At 46.1% G+C, this 22,134-nt stretch overlaps 1 protein-coding gene and 1 non-coding gene across 2 annotated transcripts in view; one reads left to right on the plus strand and one right to left on the minus strand.

Annotated features, from left to right (window-relative positions):
* Positions 1-22,134, minus strand: part of dsd (attractin-like protein dsd) — a 73,960-nt gene that overhangs the window by 26,209 nt on the left and 25,617 nt on the right. The window contains exons 9-14 of the mRNA XM_089578491.1: positions 21,279-21,343; positions 21,038-21,184; positions 18,889-19,010; positions 14,780-14,939; positions 11,003-11,206; positions 4,946-5,146 (exon numbers count right to left, since the gene is read on the minus strand). Coding sequence (XP_089434617.1) covers positions 4,946-5,146; positions 11,003-11,206; positions 14,780-14,939; positions 18,889-19,010; positions 21,038-21,184; positions 21,279-21,343 — 899 coding nt within the window. The remainder of the gene's footprint in view (positions 1-4,945; positions 5,147-11,002; positions 11,207-14,779; positions 14,940-18,888; positions 19,011-21,037; positions 21,185-21,278; positions 21,344-22,134) is intronic.
* TRNAM-CAU (transfer RNA methionine (anticodon CAU)) lies at positions 17,332-17,403 on the plus strand. Its single transcript has one exon. It is a non-coding gene; the product is annotated as a tRNA-Met (tRNA).

Genomic DNA, 22,134 nt, shown 5'->3' on the forward strand with positions numbered 1-22,134 from the left:
GGAAATGGCTTGGTTACAGTGAATAGGTTGGTTTAGTTTGTGGGGTTTAACGTCCCAAAGCGACTAAGGCTATGAGAGACGCCGTAGTGGAGGGCTCCGGAAATTTCGACCACCTGGGGTTCTTTAACGTGCACTGACATCGCACAGTACACGGGCCTCTAGAATTTCTCCTCCATCGAAATTCTAGCCGCCGCGGCCGGGATCGAACCCGCGTCTTTCGGGTCAGCAGCCGAGCACCATAACCGCTGAGCCACCGCGGCGGCATGGTTACAGTGAATAGACAGCCACTACAAATCCACATGTGGCAATGCACTGCATGGCTACGGATGTGCATGAGCATGTGTCAATACCTGAACAGCTTTTGCTTTTCAACAGCTTTTCTTTTCTGGTCATGGAACATGAAACGAAGGCAGGTTATGCAAACACAAGGAAAAAGAAATCTGGCCATCTCTTTGATATCATCACTGGAAGCTGGTAGAGCGCTGAAGAGCTTTTACTAGGTGCTCAAGCACTAGGCACTGCAGGGCACGGCTCAGCCAACGGGTGCTCAAGCAGGGAAGACCAGAAGTCAGGCAGGCGCAAATTATCCTAGTCCAACCGCGGCACTAGTAGAGTGACAAACTGTGGCATTGCCCCTCTCCTTTGAAAATGCATTGACTTGATGCCACAAAAAGAAGCAGGGAGATGCGGAACCATGGTGGGCTTGAACAGGGTCCCTGGTGCTGGGCTTGGCAGGAGAAGTCCCAGCGGACATGGTAGGGCTTCATTCTGGCGACGTATAGAATTTCAGATGTTGCCTGCTGCCTAGAGGAGCAACAGTCCGTTGCAGGAGCACTTTGTAACCGATGTCACAAAGTTTTTACAGCATACTGTATGAGCCGAAATGCTGCCGCGGTGGCTCAGTGGTTATGGCACTCGGCTGCTGACCCAAAAGACGCAAGCTTGATCTCAGCCACGGCAGTTGCATTTCGATGTGGGCAAATTGCTAGACATCCATGCGCTGTGCGATGTCAGTGCACGTTAAAGAGCCCCAGGTGGTCAAAATTATTCGGAGCCCCCCCACTACAGCGTCCCTCATGGCCCGAGTCACTTTGGGACGTTAAACCTGATAACCATAGTATGGGAGAAATTGAGCAGGCAGATTGAGCTCCGCACCCACAATTGATCGTCAGGCTGAGAAATTACTTCCCTGTGACGAAGGCTGCAGCGCTGAGCATTGCTTTCTTGCTGTACATGAGTTCGCTATTTAGCAAGCTGGCGGGTGGTCTCTGTGTTCCGAATGAATTTTCAGCAGTAGCGACGGAGAGTGTGTGTGCAACATCTGGCAGTAACACTGCGTCCAGCATAGTCACAGCTTTGCGGCTGTGCACCAAACAAAACAACGTGAAGCGCATTGTCTTTTGAAGCACAGTGTTATAGGCAAACGTTATACAAGGCAGCACAGTCAAGCTCACTTATAACAGCCACAGTTATAATGAACGCTCACCTTTTAAAAACAAGGGTGGTGCTACTGTCAAAATATTTATTAGTCCATTGGCACTGAGTCATAGATACAATGAACAAGCGCCTCCTCGTTAACTCTGAGTTACCTGAGTTATCCGAGTTAACTGAGTTGTGCGACCACAACTCGGTTAGAGCTAATGAGGAGGCACCACAGACTCCGTCCTGCAGTCGAAAACCTCTATCTTCTGGCAGAAGCAGTGACCGCAGACCGTCTCCAAGCCCCCGTGAGGAAAGAATGTGGTGCCCCAAGAAAAACATAATAAAGGTAGGACGTATACAATGTAGACGAAACTGTTTACCAGATGCACAGCTGTACAAGATATATTAAGCACAGCAAGCTTCGCATTACTGTCCTGCTGTGCACGATCATGGATGACAGCGACTGGTGGGAAGGGCTTTCATCTCGCAATACTGGGTGAGGTAGTTGGCAGCGACCCAATTACGACGTCAGAAATGGACAGAGTGAGGCTGCGCTGACATGGTGAAAAGCGACTGGTGCTAGATCAATGGGCTTCAACAGTCTGGCTGGCTTGACAGGCGGTGTCTTCCAATGTTGGCACTCGTGGCAAGTCTTAACACAGCACTGGACAACCGCAGAAAGCCTGAGCCAGTAGGACTTCTGACGTGCCCGTGCCAACGTTTCAGAAAAGCTGAGGTGCCCGGAAGGAAGCTTATCATGGCGTGCTTGCAAAACTTCTCCACGGAGCACTGTCAGAACCACTAGCATGTACAGTATGTCCATGAGGCCATAGTTTCTCTTGTAGAGGATGCCACCCTGCAAGCAAAACGCTGACAGCCCGCACGTGAAGAAAGAGGGCGACGATGAGGTGAGGCCTTCAAGGTACTCTATGAGGGGCCACAGCTCTGTGTCCTCTCTCTATTGTTGAGTAGAGTGCCAAGAAAAGCGAGATCATCTATGTCAGCTGAGCTGCATGGGATAGAAGCATGGGATAGGGAATCAGCATCGCTTACTACCTATCCCGTGCTTCTAAATGATGGTGACATCGAATTCCTGCAACAGGCTTTTAAGGTTCGCTAGCCAACAAAGTGAGTGGTGATCACCCACAACCTGAAACGGGAGACCATAAAAGTATGGCTGAAATTTCGTTCACCCACACTTTTCCCAGCGGTACAATAATTCACTTCGGACTGCGACAGGGTGTAGCTTATGTAAGCAATCACGCATTCAACACAATCATGCCACTGAACGAGGACTGCACCCAGGCCGACGTTGTTGGAATCGGTGTGAAGCTCCATTTCTGAACTCCTCGAAGGCCTCCTGCTGTTCCTGAGCCTAGATGAAAGGTTGCTGGTGTTTTGTCAGACATGTAAGAGGCTTGGCTAGCTGGGAGAAGTCTTGTCCAAAACATTTATAATATGCACAGAGACACAAAAAAAACAGCGCACAGCTGCTTATTGGTGAGGGTCGGGAACGCAATTACTGCAGTAGTCTTGTCAGGGTCAGGGCTAACACCCCGAGCACTCACGACATGGCCCAGAAACTTCAGCCACTGTAACGTGAAGAGGCATTTTGCTGGTTTTACAGAGAGACAAGCCAAACAGATAGCCTCCAGCACTGTAGGCAAGCTTTTTAGATGCTCTTCATAGGTGGCGGAGAAGATGACATGGTCATCAAGGTAGACAGCATGACTGCCCTCTGAGGCCAACTAGGGCAGTGTCCATCAATCTTTGAACGGTAGCAGGAGCGGAACACAAGCCGAAGGGGGGCCCTTTGAACTCGTACAACCCATCGGGGGCATGAATGCAGTTTTCTCGAGGTCACGTTCATCCACCTCAATCTGCCAGTATCCGCTGCATAGATCAAGGGATGCAAAGTATCTAGCTCCATCAGTCATCAGTCGCATCCTTCTTGGCAACCAGCACAGCAGGCGAAGCCATTGGGCTTGCTGAGGCTGTACCATACAGTAGCCGACCGATATTTCGGACTCCAATAATTCGGACTAGCGCGATATTTCTAACTTCGCTGAGGAACCGTCGAGCACCTCATAGAAACGTGTACATTTTCACGACCGATATTTCGGACTTTGCGGAGTCTAAAAGTTCGATTTTTCGGACTAAAACCTACGCCAACAATATTGTTGTGATCATTTTTCAACCGAAGTTTGTTATTTCGGCCTAATATAGATGCGAGCAGGCATCGCTGTCACTACCAACCTGTTGGCCGCCACCGTGAAAGGTGCCATCTTGGATTTAAACGGATTCGGCTCGGCGGGCGCAGTTGGACTGGCTAGGATAGGCTTGGCTATTTGTTCTCCATCGTTGCCATTCGAGATAATGAGATGCTTTCCATTGCCATCGAGATGGCCTACAAAGGGCGCGTGATCGCATTGAAAACGGTACGGCAGGACAGTGCAGCGTCCGTCGTGGCTTGGACGACGCACCCCGCAGTACGGGGCAGCAAACGCGGTAGACGGGGGGAGGAGGGGACTGCATTCGGAAGCGCTCGCTTCCGCTCGCGTCTTCCCGTGGGTTACCTGGCAGTCTTCGCGAACGTCATTGCCCCATGCAAACTGACTGTTCTTGCTTCGCGCAGTGAGTGCATTCATTCGTGGCACGACCGCGGCCGCGTTGCACTATCTGGTATCATGATGTGATGGGGTGCGGGCATGAGGAAAGTATGGCTATGATTCAGATAGAATCTAATATTATCGCTTGCAGGTGGAACATGGGGAGTGGCGATTTTCGCGATTTTGAAAGGCGGTTTTTTGCACAAAAGTTTATTGTTTAAGTTCACGGATTTTTCGGACTGTTGGATTATTCGGACCATTTTTCGGGTCCCGCTGAGTCCGAAAAATCGGTCGGCGACTGTATTTACTCAATTTTAACGCCCACCATTTTTCTGAAAAAAAAAAGTTGCCTAAAAATAACATGCACGTTAGAATCCAATACAAAAAATAAACTAGGCGAGAAACACCTACTGTGATCAACATTACAAAAATGCCAGCTTGGTAATTCTTGCTCACTGATATTACTGATATCGCCTACTGCAGATTTGGATACCGAGAGGCCGCATGAGGGCCTGAAGTGTCCTCCAGCAAGGCGCTGACCTGGACCTGAACCAACACAGAAACGTTGGCTGTGAAGATGCTCTATGATGCTGGATTAAAAAATAAAGGCGAACTTGTGGGCGGAGACTTTCTAATCTCACATTAGCGCAGCCGGGCAGCCCCGCGCTGAGTGTGCAACCACTGCCGACACTGTTGTCTACCATAAAACAGCACTCAATTTTTCCTTAAATGTGCCTAGACGGCAAAGGCAAATGGTGCCACTGCACTCTGGAACATTCTAATTGCATTCCCAAAGCCAAAACTTTATGCGGACAGCAAAGAACTTGCAACGACACTAATGGAGACCTGCTTTGCAATGTAGGAACAGTCATGGTACAGCAGATGAATCAGGGCGAACATCATGTGCTACTTACTGGGGCAGTCAGTGAAGTACCAATTGGGGGCTGGGCAGAGGCTGCCATTAACGCGGTATGCTGAGCCAGCAGGAGACAGTGGTCCTGATGCTGAGCCCTCCAGGCACTGGCCTTTGCCCGTATTGCTGCCATCATCACACCAGCCACACCGCTCGTGCTCCTGGCAGGCACTGCACGTCTGGAAGTCCTCACATGACAGGGCTACAAAGGGGAGAAAACAGCAGACCATTTTGGTGGAGAATGAGCGCAGGGGGGTGCAGTGTCACAGTCTGTGAGCGACACTGTGGCAGAGACAGGATCCTGACTGTTTTAAAAAACAGCTAGGCTCTCTGAACACAACAAGCACACGTTCTTGCAATTCATGTCCATCAAAGTGCAATCACACAAGCTTATTGAAGACTGAACTTTGGTCTCATAGAGTTCACCACAAACAACAGAAAATGAATTACACCAAAACTTGCGCAGAATTTAAAACTCAAGAGGGTTCACCAGAGCCAGCGTCCACAGAAAATACACGGAAAAATAAATGGAAACTTTCGGAAGCTATGGTGTGTCTAAATGTGGTTCAATTTTCATGTGGTCTGTGGCAGCGTCTTCTTTTTTTAGTGAACAGGGGAAATGTTGCAGACAGATTTTATTTTCTGTTTTGCATTTTTTTACAAATCAGAGGTAAATATCCAGAAAAATTGGGCTTTTAGATATGTCAGTCTTGTCATTTCGTGAAAAGAACTAAGCTAAATATCAAAATTTCGTCCACAACAATTCCTCCCTTTTTCTTTCTTGATAGTTAGGCCACAACTTTCATCCATATTGAACTTATTGTGTTTTATAGCTGCTGAAAGTTGTGTATGTATTTTCTTTGAAGATTTGAAATTGGTGCCAAATTTAACTAGTGCACTGTGGCTCTACATGTCGTCAGACTATTTCGACGATACTACATTCTACCACCAACCTCTTGCTTGCCTGTTAGTGCGCAAAGGTTTTTCCAGGAGCTTGAATGAACTTAACTTCGTTCCTTTTTTCTTGCTTGGGATGTATTTCGTTCCTTTTTTCTTGCTTGGGCTGTATTTCTAAGGTAGTTCTCCTTTTTTTTTTCTTTTTTGCTCGGCCTTCATAAGCTTTGTCAAGCATGTCAAGCATCACAAGTAGGGGTGCGCGAATATTCGGAATTTTCTAATATAATTCGAATATTATATTTTTAGTATTCGTATTCGATTCGAAATCCAGGTATTCGTGTTGTCTCGAATATTTGACCCGACACAAATATTCATATCTAGCCGAATATTCATTGGGAGCATCGGCGTTCATTTCGGTCCGCAAGCCCTATTGACAGAGACATAACAACAAGGCGGCGCCCAAAGCAATGCGCATTCCTTCCGCCAAGGGCCATGCCTTAGCTGACTGCGCTGGTGAGCTTCTTTGTGGCTATACCTGCGAAGCTGGTATAGTCAGAGCTGTGCACGAAGTACCTTGCAATACGTGCCAGTTCAGTGCCAAGTGAGAGGGCATTTTCTGTGGCTGAAGGAGTCGTTTCAGCTAGAAGGGAACTACTTCTGCCTGACCATGTGGAGCAGCGGGTTTTCCTTCACGACAACCTTTTATGTTCATCCCAGCAACGCGCGTTCGTGCTGATGGCAAGCTAGCCTTAATCAATGCTGTGTAACAGCCATCTTCTCTGATATTTCCACTCTTCTAAGAATAATGTTCGAGACTGATACTTTTTGTGCAGCCACACATACCTTTTGTGTTCATTTAATCATCAATAGTTGAACTGTGATGTTCTTGGGTGCTCAAATAAATGTTTTGTAGTGGTTAAATGCGTCTTTCGTTCATTATTCGATATTCGATTCGATATTCGGAGCCAAGTATTCGTATTCGATTCGTATTCGAAGAATCTGATATTCGCACACCCCTAATCACAAGCCCTTCCACACCCCACCTTTCAAGATAAGGCACTGTTTGCACTAAAGCACAGGTGACCCACAGGGTGATGAGCCCATTCAGGCCAATGTGGGAGAAGAGAACAGCACTGTTTCCACCCCAACTCAGGGGTGTCCAATGACTCGGGTAACTTACAGCAGGATACATGTCAAGAAGAGTCCCTCATAGCCTGAGTTGCTTTGGGATGTTAAACCCCAATAAACCAAACAAGTCAAGAAGACAAGGGCAAATACCCCTCAAAGGAGGCCTCTCAACCCATGGCGTAGACCGAATGTAAGGAGACCATTTGTCAGGACATCCACCGATCGTCAGGACATAGGGGTTCAACTAATTACTCCCTTATTACAAGGGACCAATTGATGTCATACAGAGAAAAAAAAGGGTCCAGACGTACATTATGGACTTTTCCGGCTGAAAATAGCCCATCCGAAAAACAAACAAAAAAAAACATACTGGACCTCCAGAACCATGCAGTGCCCGTGCCAATGGCAGGCAGCAGACTTCGTGGCACTACACAAGTAGCTGGTGGTGGAGCGTGCCCATTGCAGGTTTCGAACTGTCTGCCATATCAAGAGGATCTCAAATAAACACAGTGGCATGACAGAATTCGATCTGTTGAGTCTGATCCAAGCTTCTGTCCTCAGCTGCACGGTGTACGTCGCCCCATATATCAAAACGTACGTAGCGGACAGGCTAAAGCTGGCCCTTCTCATCACAGGTGCAGTCAAATGCACAATCCGGCTACCTCCAAACACATCCACAACCCAGCTTTGGGCCTTGGGTGTCCACAACACTATCGGTAAGCTAGTGGAAGGCCACCTATCTTCGCAAATCCTCCGGCTCTTTTCCATGAAGGGGGCAGATCACTGCCAAAAAATTCTAGCCTCCTGGTAGGTCCATCTCCAAATGCCTAATTTGCAGTTCCCAGAAAGATGCGGAGCAAACTAGTCATCCCCCCATACCAAAAAAATATGCATCTGGATCACCACCAAGAAAGAAGGACGACAAGATGTCAGTGCCATCAGTGCCATCCTCAAGATCCCCCGGTTGCCTACATGACACTGCAAAACACAATCAAAAGGCAGCCATGATTGTAGCTGTCAGAGACGAATATGGGGCAGTTAAGAACGGCTGCTCCATAATAAGTACCATCCCGGAAGAAGCAGTCATCACCCTAGCTATTGCCACGGCCAACGTCTGCACAATTAGCAGCAATAGTAAGACTGCTGTCCCCAACTTTGCCTGTGGCCATGTCTCCCCAAGTGCACACCGCATTCTTGAAGGTGCCCCAGCATGAAAATTTAAAATCACTTCAATCTGGACTCCCAAGCAATCTAGCTGCCCACATCTCTGCCCTGTCCAAGAATTGGAAATTACTGGGCGAGAGATGGCATCTGGATTCAGGGACAGCCTTCAAACTTACCAAGAAATTACATCAGCATACCAACTGCCACGACCCTCTACCTACCCGCACACAAGTCGCTGACCAACACTCAAGCAAATGCGTGCCGACAGCTACATACAAATACCTACCCGCACCTGCTTCTGCTCTCCAGAATACACCCCTAGATAGATACATACCAAATACAAATTCTGCTCACAACCAGCCATACTAGCACACTCCCTTTGGGAATGTCAACACCTACACTTCACATATCCCACAACCAACACAACCAAACAGTGGGAGGCACTGTTGTGCAGCTCGGAAGCCGCTACTCAAGAGGACGGTCACGTGGGCTGTGGAGGCTGCAACGTTGCGCGCCTGTCTGATATCTCCAGCCCTTCCCTAAAATCTCTCATAAATAGAACTGTTACCTGCCTAACAGCAGTGAACAGAACTGAAGTGTCAACATAAAAGCACCAACATGAGCTCCTGGAAAGGAAATACATGCAAGGTTGATTACCACTTCTAAAGGATGGTCTTTGCACCCTTGAAGTGAAACTGCCTTCTGCTAGTAGGTTCCGTCGGCCAACAGCTTCTCATTTTGCTGTTCGTGGCTCAATAGGGGATATTCAAAATTCCTCCAGTGCGCTTTCCTGCACAACAATGTTGCCCACAACAAGATGGCTGACCATGCGTTTCCAGAAGAAACAAAGCAAGGAGGACTAGTTTTTTCTTTGATTCTTCTAAAATAAGTTTCTTATATTCTATCCAGGCCATAGCACCTGAACTGTAGCCCTCGCAGTTTTTTATAGAGAAGTCGGCCATCTTGTCTTTGGCAACATAGTGATGTAGGGAAGCACACTTGGGGAATTTTCAATATCCCCCATTTTCTTGCTCACATTTCATTTGTTGCTGATAGTACCGTATTTACTCGCGTAATAGGCACACTCGCATAATAGGCGCACCCCTAGTTAGGGCGCGAAAAATCAGATTTTTTTTTATTTCCGCGCATAATACGCGCACCCCGAACTTGGCACTGTGATCAATACTGTATTTACACGATTGCAAGTTGACGCCTCGCCACCCCCCGCTCCCCAATCTTTATTTTAACAATGTTTTTGCTGAACTGACTACTAGTCCTTACTAGTGCTGCTGCCGTCGCAGCTGCTGCGAACCCAAGCACGTACAACGACATCGCGTAGAACAGCCGCACAGGGTTTTCAGTGATGCTCGCTTTAAACGTCTGTTTGGAAAGCTTCATCTCCAGCCGGAAACGTTCCCGACTTAGGCCCACGAAAACCTCGGCGCCTGGAGTCGCGTACGAAAATTTAGGGACGCCACAGTCGTAACTGCCGCACTTCTCGGCCGCGTCGAATTTCCGACCTGCCGCACGCTTGCCGTGTTCGAGAGCAAACTCCCAGCCGTGTAGCTGTTAAGGTGCTTGCCCGTCGAGCTAAAACAGCAACGCTCCGCGGCAAAGCCACAAACCACGATGAACTATCGCGCTACCGCAGATCCCGGCACTGATCCCGGTACCGATAGCAACAAAAAAAAAAACTGGAGCTGGAGATGCTGATGGCGATATGGATAGCGAAAGCTTGTGGCGGAGGAAAACGTTGATGATGATGATGAGCTTGGCCTTGGGCGCCCTCCGTGGGCGGCGTCTGGAAGCTCCTGTGCGCGTGTGTGGCCTCCGCGATCAAGCGTCTGTTGCGCGCAGCCAGAGCCGATCGCGGAGGCCTCGGCGCGTGCATTCCGAAGGCTATTCCCTCGTGTGTCGTGGAAAGTTTCGGTGCGGCCCTTACACGGATCTTTTTTTTTTAATATTTTCTTTGCGAAAACGGGGTGCGGCCCGTACACGAGTGCGCTTACGCGGTGTGTTCAATTTTGCGAGTCGAAAAATTTCCGGAAATTTTACCCCGCGTAATAGGCGCACCCTGAACTTTCAGCCAAGTTTTCTGGAGAAAAAGTGCGCCTATTATGCGAGTAAATACGGTACATGACAGATGGCATAGTGGTTCATTTTGCTCTACAGACTGAAGCCCGCCTGCAACATGTGTGCATAAAAGGGCACATACAAATCGTGGTCTGTCTCAGCTAAACTTTTCATCTTCGTCTGCTTGTCAAAGAGGCTCCTGGTATGTGCACATGATGCACGAGGACTTCGTTAAATCGAAAAAGCGGTATAAAATTACTTTGTTAAATTGTGAAAAAAAAAATACATGGTTTTCAATATGGCCGAGACTGAGAAACGCAAAAAATTTTGTTAAATTGAGGTTCCTTATACAGGGTCTAACTACATTGAAACGCAACTTTCTCACTTTGTGTGTCTGGTCACAGCATATTCTGATGCAGTGTAAAGGCTTTTAACAAACTGGAATGTCACAGTAACTAGCCCCCGCATAACCACAGCCCTTAGGCTAAATGGATAACTCACTAGACAAGTGATCATGGGTATCGAGGGCTCTACAATCAATGCACGACAAGTGAATATTTTCTACTCCCATCACAACGCAGCCATACACATGGATACATGGACATAATTCTCAGCTTGAGATGCTAACTCATGTGCACGTGCAACATAAAAGGTGAGTATTAGAATCTAGTAAACATGGCAGCTTACAATACAGGTAACATTTCACAGGCATGACATTGCACACAACAGGGCTAGCCAGGTGTGCAACAGCTAGCTGCAGGACGGCATGCTCATAACAGCATGGACTGTGGCCTACCTGAACACTTTGTAGTGGTCCACTCAGTGCACTGGGCCAGGGGAAAGGTGGCAGCATACGCATTGGTTTCAAGGCATCGCTGCTGGCTGATGCACCACATGCAGCTACCAGACACACAGGCTTTGCACGTTGTCCGTGAGCTGCAGGAGTTGTCGCACTTCACACGGTAGTTGTCCGACAGCACCGCCTTTTCCGTCTTGTTGCCTGGGCAGAACAAACACATGCACTTAGCTAGCCAGGAGCTGATAGAAGAAACAGGGCAAGCATTAATCAAGTGAACTCTTCATGGCTTGTGCTGGCACACAACGCATTTGGGTAGCTGGAGAAGAGCACAGCTAGACAGGAAGGACAACATCCCCAGCTATAACAACTGCTGAAAAAAGCATGCTTGTTTTTGCCTCCTGATGCTTATCAGGAGGCAAGGACAGCTGTATACTTCTGATTGAGTATATTGCTCACCCATTTTCTTCTCTTCTTAGCATCTGTTTACTGCTCAAGGTTTTATGAAAACTCCCAAGGCGACACAGGCTACAAAGGACACTGTAGAGGAGGGCTCGTGAAAATATCTACTCCCTGGAATTCTTTAACGCGCACTGACATCACGCAGCACACGAGCCTCTAACATTTTGCCTCCACTGAAATGCGACCGTCGCGGTCGCGATCGAACCCGCATCTTTCGGGTCACCAAAACTATAGCTGAGCGCCATAACCACTGAGCCACTGCAACGGCTGTTTACTGCTGAATAAATCAACACGCATCAGCAGCCAATTATATTTTTGATCAGCAGTACGCTTAATAATACCAAGCTTGCCAACCAATTCTGCGACCACGAACTGTATGACTTTTAGCTACTGGTATCTCCAACAAAAACATTATTAGATGCAGAAACTAGATGCCAATAGCAAAACTAAAAATTCGTTAGAAAGAAGTCATTCGTCTCTCCACTATGTGCGCACAGTAGTCATGTGGCTCACCGCTCCTACAAAAGCGCTACTCTCTTCTACCCCTCTCCAAGCTCTGGCTTTGACGTTGTGAAGAATACAACCCTGATTACAAGCAGTGAAATAAAGCAGGCTTAAGATGCCAGAGTCTGTCTCGTATGTACTCAGTCATGTGCCGTAATGCATGTGGCCGAGCGACAGCACATATTACAAATATGTTGGTTCCATGGGTTATGTGGTCAAAGAAGTCCAAATAATCAAGCACATCCAAAGAAATTGACGCTCTGAATTTTCAGCCAATGACCGTACTCTCTGACCAGCTATGGTCTGAGTTGCCTTTTAAAAGTTTCTTGCAGGACTACATATGAAGCAAGCCCATACATATGAGGGAAGGAAAGTTGGGACGTTCCCAGGTCAAAAATGCCCCAGCAAAATAGCTGGCGACATCTTTGCACACTTTCTTCCTCTGCCGCCACTCAGTCTTCACCAGTTTCATTTCTTGCCCTTGCCCATGCAAAGGGCATCTTTTTTGGCAGCTTGTTGGATGGCTCGGTGCGAGTCTCAAGGACACAGATTTCTTTGGTAGCCCTGCAGCAGCCAGCATTGTACCTAAGCATTGCTTTATGAGTGGAGTCTATGCTGCTCCTTGGGCATCAGGAACCATAGGACAGAGTGAAAAGACTGAGGCATTTTGAGTTTTCACCCCCCCCCCCAGGCAGCACCGAAAGAGAAGCCTGTGAGAGGCGCTCATAAATGGCAGCACAGCCTTAGTGACATAGCCCAGAGGATTGTACTCATGCTTCAGCTGTGATACACCATTTGCCTCAGCAGCCTTATGACGGCACCACGAGTCAGTACCCTCTGGACAAAGGCCTAGGTGGGTCTCCTCTTCAGTCGATGTGACATGGTGGGTACGACGCCCAGTTAGTCTACACTACACACTGCACTGCAGCCACATCGTTTGAATTGTGCCTCAGGGCCCAGCCGTTGTAGGTCAGCTGGGTGATGAGGGCAATTGTCAGCCTGCCCTTCCCTTCCAATGACTTTTCACTTTTCTGCACAAGGTTGTGCAGTGCTGTCCCCACCCTCTTCTGCACATGCAATGGATGGTGCCACTCGTGAGGAGGTTTACCGCCTTGCACCCTGAAAGTGACCTCAGAGGCCACTGACATTTTGAGGCAGCTCTCCTTTGATATTCTCAGAATCTGCACGCAGTAGAGAATTCAATGGAACTAAAAATAATTTCTTTTGCCACGCACTTTTTTTTCTCAAAAACAGAAGATGCTGTCAAGGTTTTCACCAAATAAACTTAACGCAATCCTACGATATGGAATGGTTTCTTGTTTTTTGGAGGCCATTTGATAATTCGATATTAGGATAATTTGGACATCTTTGCCGGCCCTGATATCCAAATTAACAAAGTCTCACTGCATGAGCAGTAGCACTACATTGGTAGTTCCCTTAATTAGTAGTAGAAGAGTGTTGTGTTGTGTTGGGTTTAATGGCGCATAAGCGACTAAGGCTATCATGCGCCAAGCTCAAGTAGTAGAAGAGCATTTATATAATCCTCACCACCTTTTCAACAACTTACAGGGCCCACTAGAACTAGACAATGTAGAACAAAAATAAGACAATGGTGCTTTGTGCTATCATCCACCACACCAGAAGCACTTCGCTAAGTGTCCTTGGAGTGCATGCAGGAGCACTAGCTGTGCTGCCCGATATGCACAGGGAGCTCCAAGGAGAGGCAAGTGCACTGCATGTGCGGTTCATGCTTTGGTCCCAGAATGTTCAACTGCCTTAATTTTTACTTTCATCATATTATTGAGCAGAGGCTGCACCTCAGTACTAGTAGTATAACAAATGCTGCACAGGCAGCTCAGCAATTATTAAACACATTACTTATGGTGACCTTCAGATCACTGGAAACAACCCTCATGCTCTGTCACAGTGCTTTTGATGTGTTCTGTAAAAATGACTGAACCTACCAACTGTGAAATTATGACCACAAAGATTCTGGTTTGGTTTGGTTTGGTTTGGTTTATGGGGTATAATGTCCCAAAGTGACTCAGGCTATGAGAGACGCCGTAGTGAAGGGCTCCGGAAATTTCGACCACCTGGGGTTCTTTAACGTGCACTGACATCGCACAGCACACGGGCCTCTAGAATTTCGCCTCCAAAGAAATTCCACCGCCGCGGCCGGGATCGAACCCGCGTCTTTCGGGTCAACAGCCGAGCACCATAACCACTGAGCCACCGCGGCGGCCCACAAAGATTCTATGCTTGCACAGGGCACACCTGTTCATAATGGGTTCATTTTATTTCAAGGATACAGCTAGTCTAATAAATCTAAATTGAAGCTTCATGCATTCAAGCCGCATTCATTAACTTTACATAAGTGACGCCATATGAGAAGCTACACAACCTAAAATATAAGGTAGCAAAGGGACTTTTTCGGCTGATAGACAAGAGGTGCAACAAATGCAAAAACTGAAAAAAGACTAATTTCATTCTGAAACTTTTCACATGAAAGTGACAGTAGGAAAAAACACTCCGAAGTATGATAGAACAGCTATGATCTTTAGCTGTACATACCGAGCTTGTGATTAAAAACAGAAATTAAAAACAAAATCATAAAAAGTGAAAAACAGCATATGTAGGTTTTGCATAGATTTGAACTTGATAAAAATTCCTCCTAACTGCACAAAATAGTACACGAAGTATCCTGAAGCTTAATTTTTCATTCTTTTTATAAAGTCAGACAGTGAAACAGAGGTACTTCATGAAAATCCAATGAAAAAAAAAATGCACTGCAGCATGTGGTAAAATATTTACCTGAGTCACGAACAAATGTGTAGCAACGATGGTCATTCTGCCAGCCACAGTGAAACTCAGTGTGGCAAGCATGGCAGTTATGCAGCTTGTCACAGTTACTGCTTTCTGATTGCTGGCATTGCTCAACGTCAGTTTGATTTTCTCTTGCATCAGCCAAGCCCTGCAAACATTTTTTTATTGTCACTGAAAGGTACTGCATGATTTCAAATTTGACACATATACCAAGTCTTTCTTGTGTCATGTTTGGCCACAGTCTCACACAAAATCATGCTCAGAACAGTGGCGAAAGCTACCTAACTAAACTGAATGCCATGTAATGCATATGGAAATTGAGGACAATAAATTCAATAAAACAATTAAATGATAAGGAAGTCTGTGAATCACATCAGTGTTCTGGCACATAACAGCACACAAAATAGGGCAGAGATAGGAGCTCCGCACACTGTTAGTACTACAACCTACTACATACTACTAACAAACTGCATTTTTACTGCACATGCAGCATCAACACATACATTGCATACACAAGGTACAACAAGAAAGAAAAGGAAGTGTTACTGTCTAATTCTGTCCATCCTGTGTGCCCTTCTGTGTTAATACACCAAATATGGTAAGAGGCTTTCCATAGTGAACATTAAAGAGATAGCCTATTGATTTACCAACTATATTTTTTTGTGGCAATCGAAAGCTCCTTGCCCAAGTAAGCAAATACCAGGCTGTGGCACTGAGAAACAGCAGAACAATTTAAAACCTAACTGCTTCATATGGTAGTCTCACTTTCCCAATGATAGACGGTGTCTGCAAACACTGACATCAGGGACACAATATATATAGTTAGCATAGTAACTCTATACAACAATATGGACACGATGACTGCTGCACCATTTAGGCATTGTGTAGTGGCAGTAATGAGTGACATTAACCAAGATGCATAAGTTTTATTTAGGGGTGTGCGAATAATCAATAATTTCAAATATTCATTTGAGTAATAATGTATTCGACAATCAATTAAATCCAATTGTTTAGTGTATAAAATTTCTAAGTGCTTCATCTCGAGAAAAAAATGTTTCTGGAACACTTGCTTCATGCGGTTTTGGTTCAGTGTACCTTCTCTGGGATGGCACCGTGGCGCACACGCAGCCAAAGCCCTGACTCCACAGACACCTGCCAGGAAGCGCCTGTGTGTCGGCCGAAGCCAGTCTGGGCATGCGCATGGCAGCAGGCGTGAGTGTGGCACAGAGATCTGCGCTGGCCAGGCGTCCACACCCACGTTACCCGCAGTTCACACACAACGGATCCAGCATGGCGGCGTGCATCCGAGCCAGAGCTGAAAGCAGCTGTTGCAGCTGCACCTCTTCATGTGAAATTCGCTAAGCAAGCACGACGGCAAGAGCATGAAGGGGAGCTAGCACGAAACATGAAGATGGGGGCCCTATTTTAACGTCTAACGCTGGGTTGCGTTGTGCGCGTGGTGCGTATGCCTAGTAGGTGTCCATGGAGTCACCACTGGAGAGCAACAACTGCACAACAATGCAATTGCATTTGAAATAGGTCTCTTAGATAATCTCACACCCCACAAATACGTTGGCACTGGATGTAGGTCGACTCCCTGCCAAACACAGCTTCAACGAGTTTGACAAAGCTTCAATGCACTCCGTTTTTGTGTTTTATGTAATGGCCTTGTGTGTTACAAAAATAGAGATATAATTCTGAAAATATTTATAGTGCTGTTAAATTTCTTAAATATGCCAGAAGTATTAGAAATATTTGCTTCGAAATTATTCAAAGAAAATTACTATTCGCACATCCCTAGCTTCATTAAAACTTGAAAGCACTAAAGTGGTTTTAAAATATATTATTACAAATAAAATAATGTCAGTGATAATTATCTAATACCAGCAACCACTTTGCCAATGGCAGCCTAGTGGCAGTCTGCCTATCTGAAAGTGGCAGAAGAGATTATGAGAAAGCACAGTTACACCATGCAAGCAACGTCACTAGTTGAAAAAGGAAAAAACGCGCTTAAGTTTTGTCCAGGAAAAATAATAAAAGTAATGCTAAGTATTACGCTCAGTCCTATCCTTAAAGTGTAGTACCACATTTTCCGGTGCATAAGTCACAGTCCTTTTCTGAATTTCTCGTCGATGCATCTCTTACAACGGTGAGACTTGAGAGAAGCCAACAGCCACAGAAACCAAGGGACACAGGGGATTTTTAATTAATTTATTTATTTTGTGCTGTTGTTAGATTTAGAATATTAATGAATATGTTATCGCTTCAAGCTAATTGATTAGAAAAGCAGGAAAACAACCACATGCCGCCGGTGGGATCCGAACCCACGACCTCCGAATTACGCGTCCGGTGCTCTACCGCTGAGCTACGGCGACGGCTGTCAAATCTTCTGCTTTCGTGGGTATTTATGTTTACAAATAACCTAACTTTGAGAGAGTTCTACGTCCGCCGCTTAAGAACGTGGGTGGCGCTGATGAACACTCTCAAAGTTAGGTTATTTGTAAACATAAATACCCACGAAAGCAGAAGATTTGACAGCCGTCGCCGTAGCTCAGCGGTAGAGCACCGGACGCATAATTCGGAGGTCGTGGGTTCGGATCCCACCGGCGGCATGTGGTTCTTTTTTCTTCTGCTTTTCTAATCAATTAGCTTGAAGTGATAACATATTCATTAATATTCTAAATCTAACAACAGCACAAAATAAATAAATAAATTAAAAATCCCCTGTGTCCCTTGGTTTCTGTGGCTGTTGGCTTCTCTCATATTTATAACGAGCCCCTCATTACCCTTCCCTTGTTTGCTTAACGGTGAGACTTGTATAGTACAGCCAAAAATGACGCTCCACCATGCTTCATCTTTGGCTGTGCCCAGCAACCATGTTTAAAAATAAAATCGATACGTAAAAGAAAAAAAACTGAGGTATTTTAAAATGTAATCATATGGGCAGAAAGGCATATAATCTTGCATGGACGGACTGAACGTGGCGACCACCACATCCAATCCAGCCATGTTCCAGAAAGTTCTGATTTCGTCGTCAATTCAGATGGGCTTCATGTGCGTCGCAAGTTACCTTGCACATCGCGTGTTGTTCTTGCCCTGCACGACGCCAGTTGAAGGAGCTATGATGCAAAATTCAAGTTGTGTGCCGTTGAATATGCGCTGCATAATGGGAAACAGGCAGCAGGAAGGCAGTTCGGCGTAAGCAAGAAAATGAACTGGGACTGGCACAAAGCTGCAGGAGTGCTCTGGCAAATGGAACCAACTTAAAAACTCACAGGACGGTTAGAAGTGAGTAACGCAAACGTTTGAGCGTTAGCTATGACGTGGGAGCAAAGGATTTCAGAAACGCTGCACCGCTACTGACCTTGGCGCGCTGCCAAGTTCGTCGGGCGAGTCATCGCAGCCGCGGCTCTTGCCAAAACAAACACGCCGTTCTGCTACTCAAGCCACCGCATCTTGGCGAGCTTGCAAGACCTGCCATGCACTTTGTCTGTGCTGTGAACGGCACTGACAACGCCAAAAAATTGAAGAGCAAGCTAAAACTGCAGAAAGAAGGCACACTAGCCAGAGCTCGAGGATCGTCTGCGTATACGATAGCTGTTGCAGGCCTATATTTTCACCTCTCTCTGAAACAGGTATCCGCAGCGCATTTTCATAGCGCTTACCGAATGAACAGATGCATCTTGCAGACTGGTGCGACTTATTTGCGTTTCCCCCCCCCCCCCCCCCCCCCCCCGAAAAGCTGCCATTTGAAATGGGGTGCGCGACTATACACAGGCGCGACTTATACACCGGAAAATATGGTAATATAGACTCCAGGCAACATTGGAAAAGTAATTGGAGAGCCACAAAGTTTTAACACATGGCGCAACTATCGGCTTTTGGCTGACTTTCTTTGCCAATTTAAAATACAAGTTCCAGCCTAAAATAGAGTTCTGCCCTCGCTATTGTCATCACGGGTAAATATCTACAAGAATGTGCTAATATTTTAATACTCGTCTCCAGCAGCAGATTGTCCCTTTAACAATCAGCTTGCCTACATGTGAGTGCATTACAATAAGGCTTAATGTGTTGAGAAGGGTAATGTGTTCACCAACCTTGGATCCTTTGGGACAGCGCTTGTGAGCACAGACAGTGCCACACCACACACAGCCATAGTTATTCTGTAAGCAGCTTGGGCACGAAGTCTGCTTTTCACAAAGCACAGTAAGGTTGGCAGCTGGAAAAAGAGAAGTTTTTCAAGAATTTCTAGGAAACAGCAAGAAGAGCACAAAAAACTACAAACCCCAAAAAGATAATGCAACGTTTTTTGGTGCAGCTACTGAATGATGTAGCATGAATTGGACACTGCCATTCACAAGTGCAAGTGATATTTATCAGTAATACAATACAGAAATAACCACTGCAGCACACCTAAAGAGACTACTGGAAATCACGAACCAAGCCACCTCCAAAAAGGCCTTAGACAAAGGTCATTGCCTCCCGTTGCATCTACAGGCCTTGTTAGAGCTATTGCTACTACAGCAGATCCTTATCGGAGAACTCGGTCAGGACGAATTCTCGATAAAGACGAACAATGTGAGACCATTTGATTGCTTTATCATATGACTCAATGTAAAAAAAAATGTAAACTGTTTCACATGCGCAGCGACCGCGAACCATGGCAACCCCGCACAGCAGCACTCATGGGGCATCGAGGAAAGAAAAACCATATAAACACTTCCACCCAAGAAAGTGTACCCTCACAAAATCGCTTCCACACATCTTCGTGCTAAAATGCGGGGAAGCTGCTTTACAGCAGCGCACTTTCTTTGGGGGTAAGCTTTATTGCTGGTACGGAAAAAGTGGGCACCTTCACACCTGCTTGCTGCGCTCGTCGCATAGATCTGACACAGCCAGATCTTCCCACTATGCATGCGTCATGAGCAGCATATTGCCTCCAACAAACAAAAAGGCACACAGGCACAGAGTGCACCCACATTTTGGCTTGGGGCTTATAATTTTGGCACCGAATTTGAACTGAACATGTGTTAGCGCAGCACGGAGATAGCCAGATATTGGCACTGCGTGCACGTTGCCTATGGCAGACTAACAGACCCACGGTGTACCCGCTTGTAGTGTTGACAGCCACCATCTTTTATTTATGGGCACCATCGAGTGTTATCTCACACACACACACACACGCACGCACGCACGCAGAGATGACGACTAAATGAGGGGAATGCTCACTATAAGCACTAGCGCACTATTAGATTCTCAGACTTACTGCCATGCCCTGCGAATGAGGTGCATAGGTTGTGGCCTGGCATGCCTGTTCTTCTGTGTCATCCTCACAGGTAGACATAGACAAGTGTCACTGGACTACATAACACACACCGCCAACACATACACAACCATCACCTTACAACCTCACCTATGGGGTTACCGGTACTCACCTATGGGGCAGAAACGTGGAGGCTAACAAAGAGGGTTCAGATTAAGTTAAGAACAACGCAGCGAGCTATGGAAAGGAAAATGGTAGGTGTAACGTTAAGAGATCGGAAGAGGGCGGAGTGGGTGAGGGAACAAACGCGGGTTAATGACATCTTAATAGAAATCAAGAGGAAGAAATGGGCTTGGGCAGGGCATGTAATGCGAAGGCAAGATAACCGCTGGTCCTTAAGGGTAACGGAGTGGATTCCAAGAGAAAGCAAACGTAGCAGGGGACGGCAGAAAGTTAGGTGGGCGGATGAGATTAAGAAGTTTGCGGGGATACAGTGGCGGCAACTGACAAAGGACAGGGTTAATTGGAGAGACATGGGAGAGGCCTTTGCCCTGCAGTGGGTGTAGTCAGGCTGATGATGATGATGAGATGATGATGACCTTACCACCTATCTCTCTTCACCCCCTCTGCCACCCCACAAGACTACTTCCCCCTGTTCCTGCAGTAACCATTTCAGTGGCTGGCAGACCAACTTACTGCCTCATGATAAAGTACCATATAGAAGCCATAACTTGCAAAATTGGAAGTACAGCTAACTATGCAAAATATGGTCACTGAAGAAGAGAGCAAACAGTAGGCTTTCTACACTTTCCTGTCACAAAGGATACAATACTGCACAATATGTAATTAAGCTGAGAAAAAAAAGAGACGACCATGGAAGTAAAAGGTCTCTGGAGACACAGAACCAAAAACATACAAGCTGGTGAGAGTTCCGTGCAGAAGAGAATCAGTCAAGTTGGGATTTGTTTACAAACAACACCTACCAGACTTCCGAGGACACGTGTGAATTCCCTTGGTTGCATTGAAGAGGTGAAAAGCCTGGCAAGCTTTTTTGTCCGGATTCCAAGCGCACTTGATGCCAGTTGCTGATGTAATGCACTTCTCAGGGGTGGAAAAGCTTCGACATGACCCTGCAAAATCAGATGCCAGTGTTTATGAAGTATTAAAAAAAGTTAAAAGATGGCAAGCTCATATAAGGTTCAGACAGTTCTTTTAAGAACCTACCTGGGGTAAATTTGACGATACTTGTCAGCATCTGGCCATTAAATCCACCAAAAATGTACATTGACCTGCAGAGAACCATAAATTAAAACAAGACATGTAGTACCTTGCCTAAGTTCAATTCTTTCCCTTCACTCAATAAGGCTTTGCACACTTTCATACATACTAGAAATGCATCAGTAATTATGCAATAGCAAAAATTTATGCTCCAAATCGATGCTATAGCTAACTAATATACCTGCACTCAGTTCTAAATGGGGAAGCAAAAGAATGCTAAAATACAATATTTTTTTACCTGCATGTCGTTTGAAGAAACACTAAAGCGAATTTTGGTTATGGCTCTCATAAGATACCAATAGACCTAAGGCTGCATTCAACTGTTTTGTTTTTAGCACTAAAAACAACATAAAAAACTTAGCAATGTCGACACTGCTCATATGACATAACAGTAAACGCTATGATGCTGTTTACTACTATGTCATTATGCCGGCTTAAGTACACTGGCTTATCTAGGGTAATGACATCAGCTAAACCAACATGGCCTTGTCAGACTAAACAGGCCTCTGTCACAATCGATATTGCTTAGAATTTGCCCATGAGCACTTTTACAGAGTCACGAACTATGTGACGAACAAGAACAGCATAACTAAAGCTACTGTATTCATGAATACAAAATGCTGATAAATAAACATGCACAAGGTATAGTGAGCACAGCTGAGAAGCTGCAGTACAACACCTGTGTATGGTATGGTATGATGGGTTTGACATTCTGAAGCTGTGTGTGGGCTATGAGAGATGCCACAGTGGAGGGCTCCAAACTGATTTCACCCACTTTGGTGTCTTTAATGTGATTTGACAT

This window comes from Amblyomma mixtum, chromosome 3 (assembly GCF_055824585.1).
Source record: "Amblyomma mixtum isolate Tamu chromosome 3, ASM5582458v1, whole genome shotgun sequence".
In the NCBI taxonomy this organism is placed as follows: Eukaryota; Metazoa; Arthropoda; class Arachnida; order Ixodida; family Ixodidae; genus Amblyomma; species Amblyomma mixtum.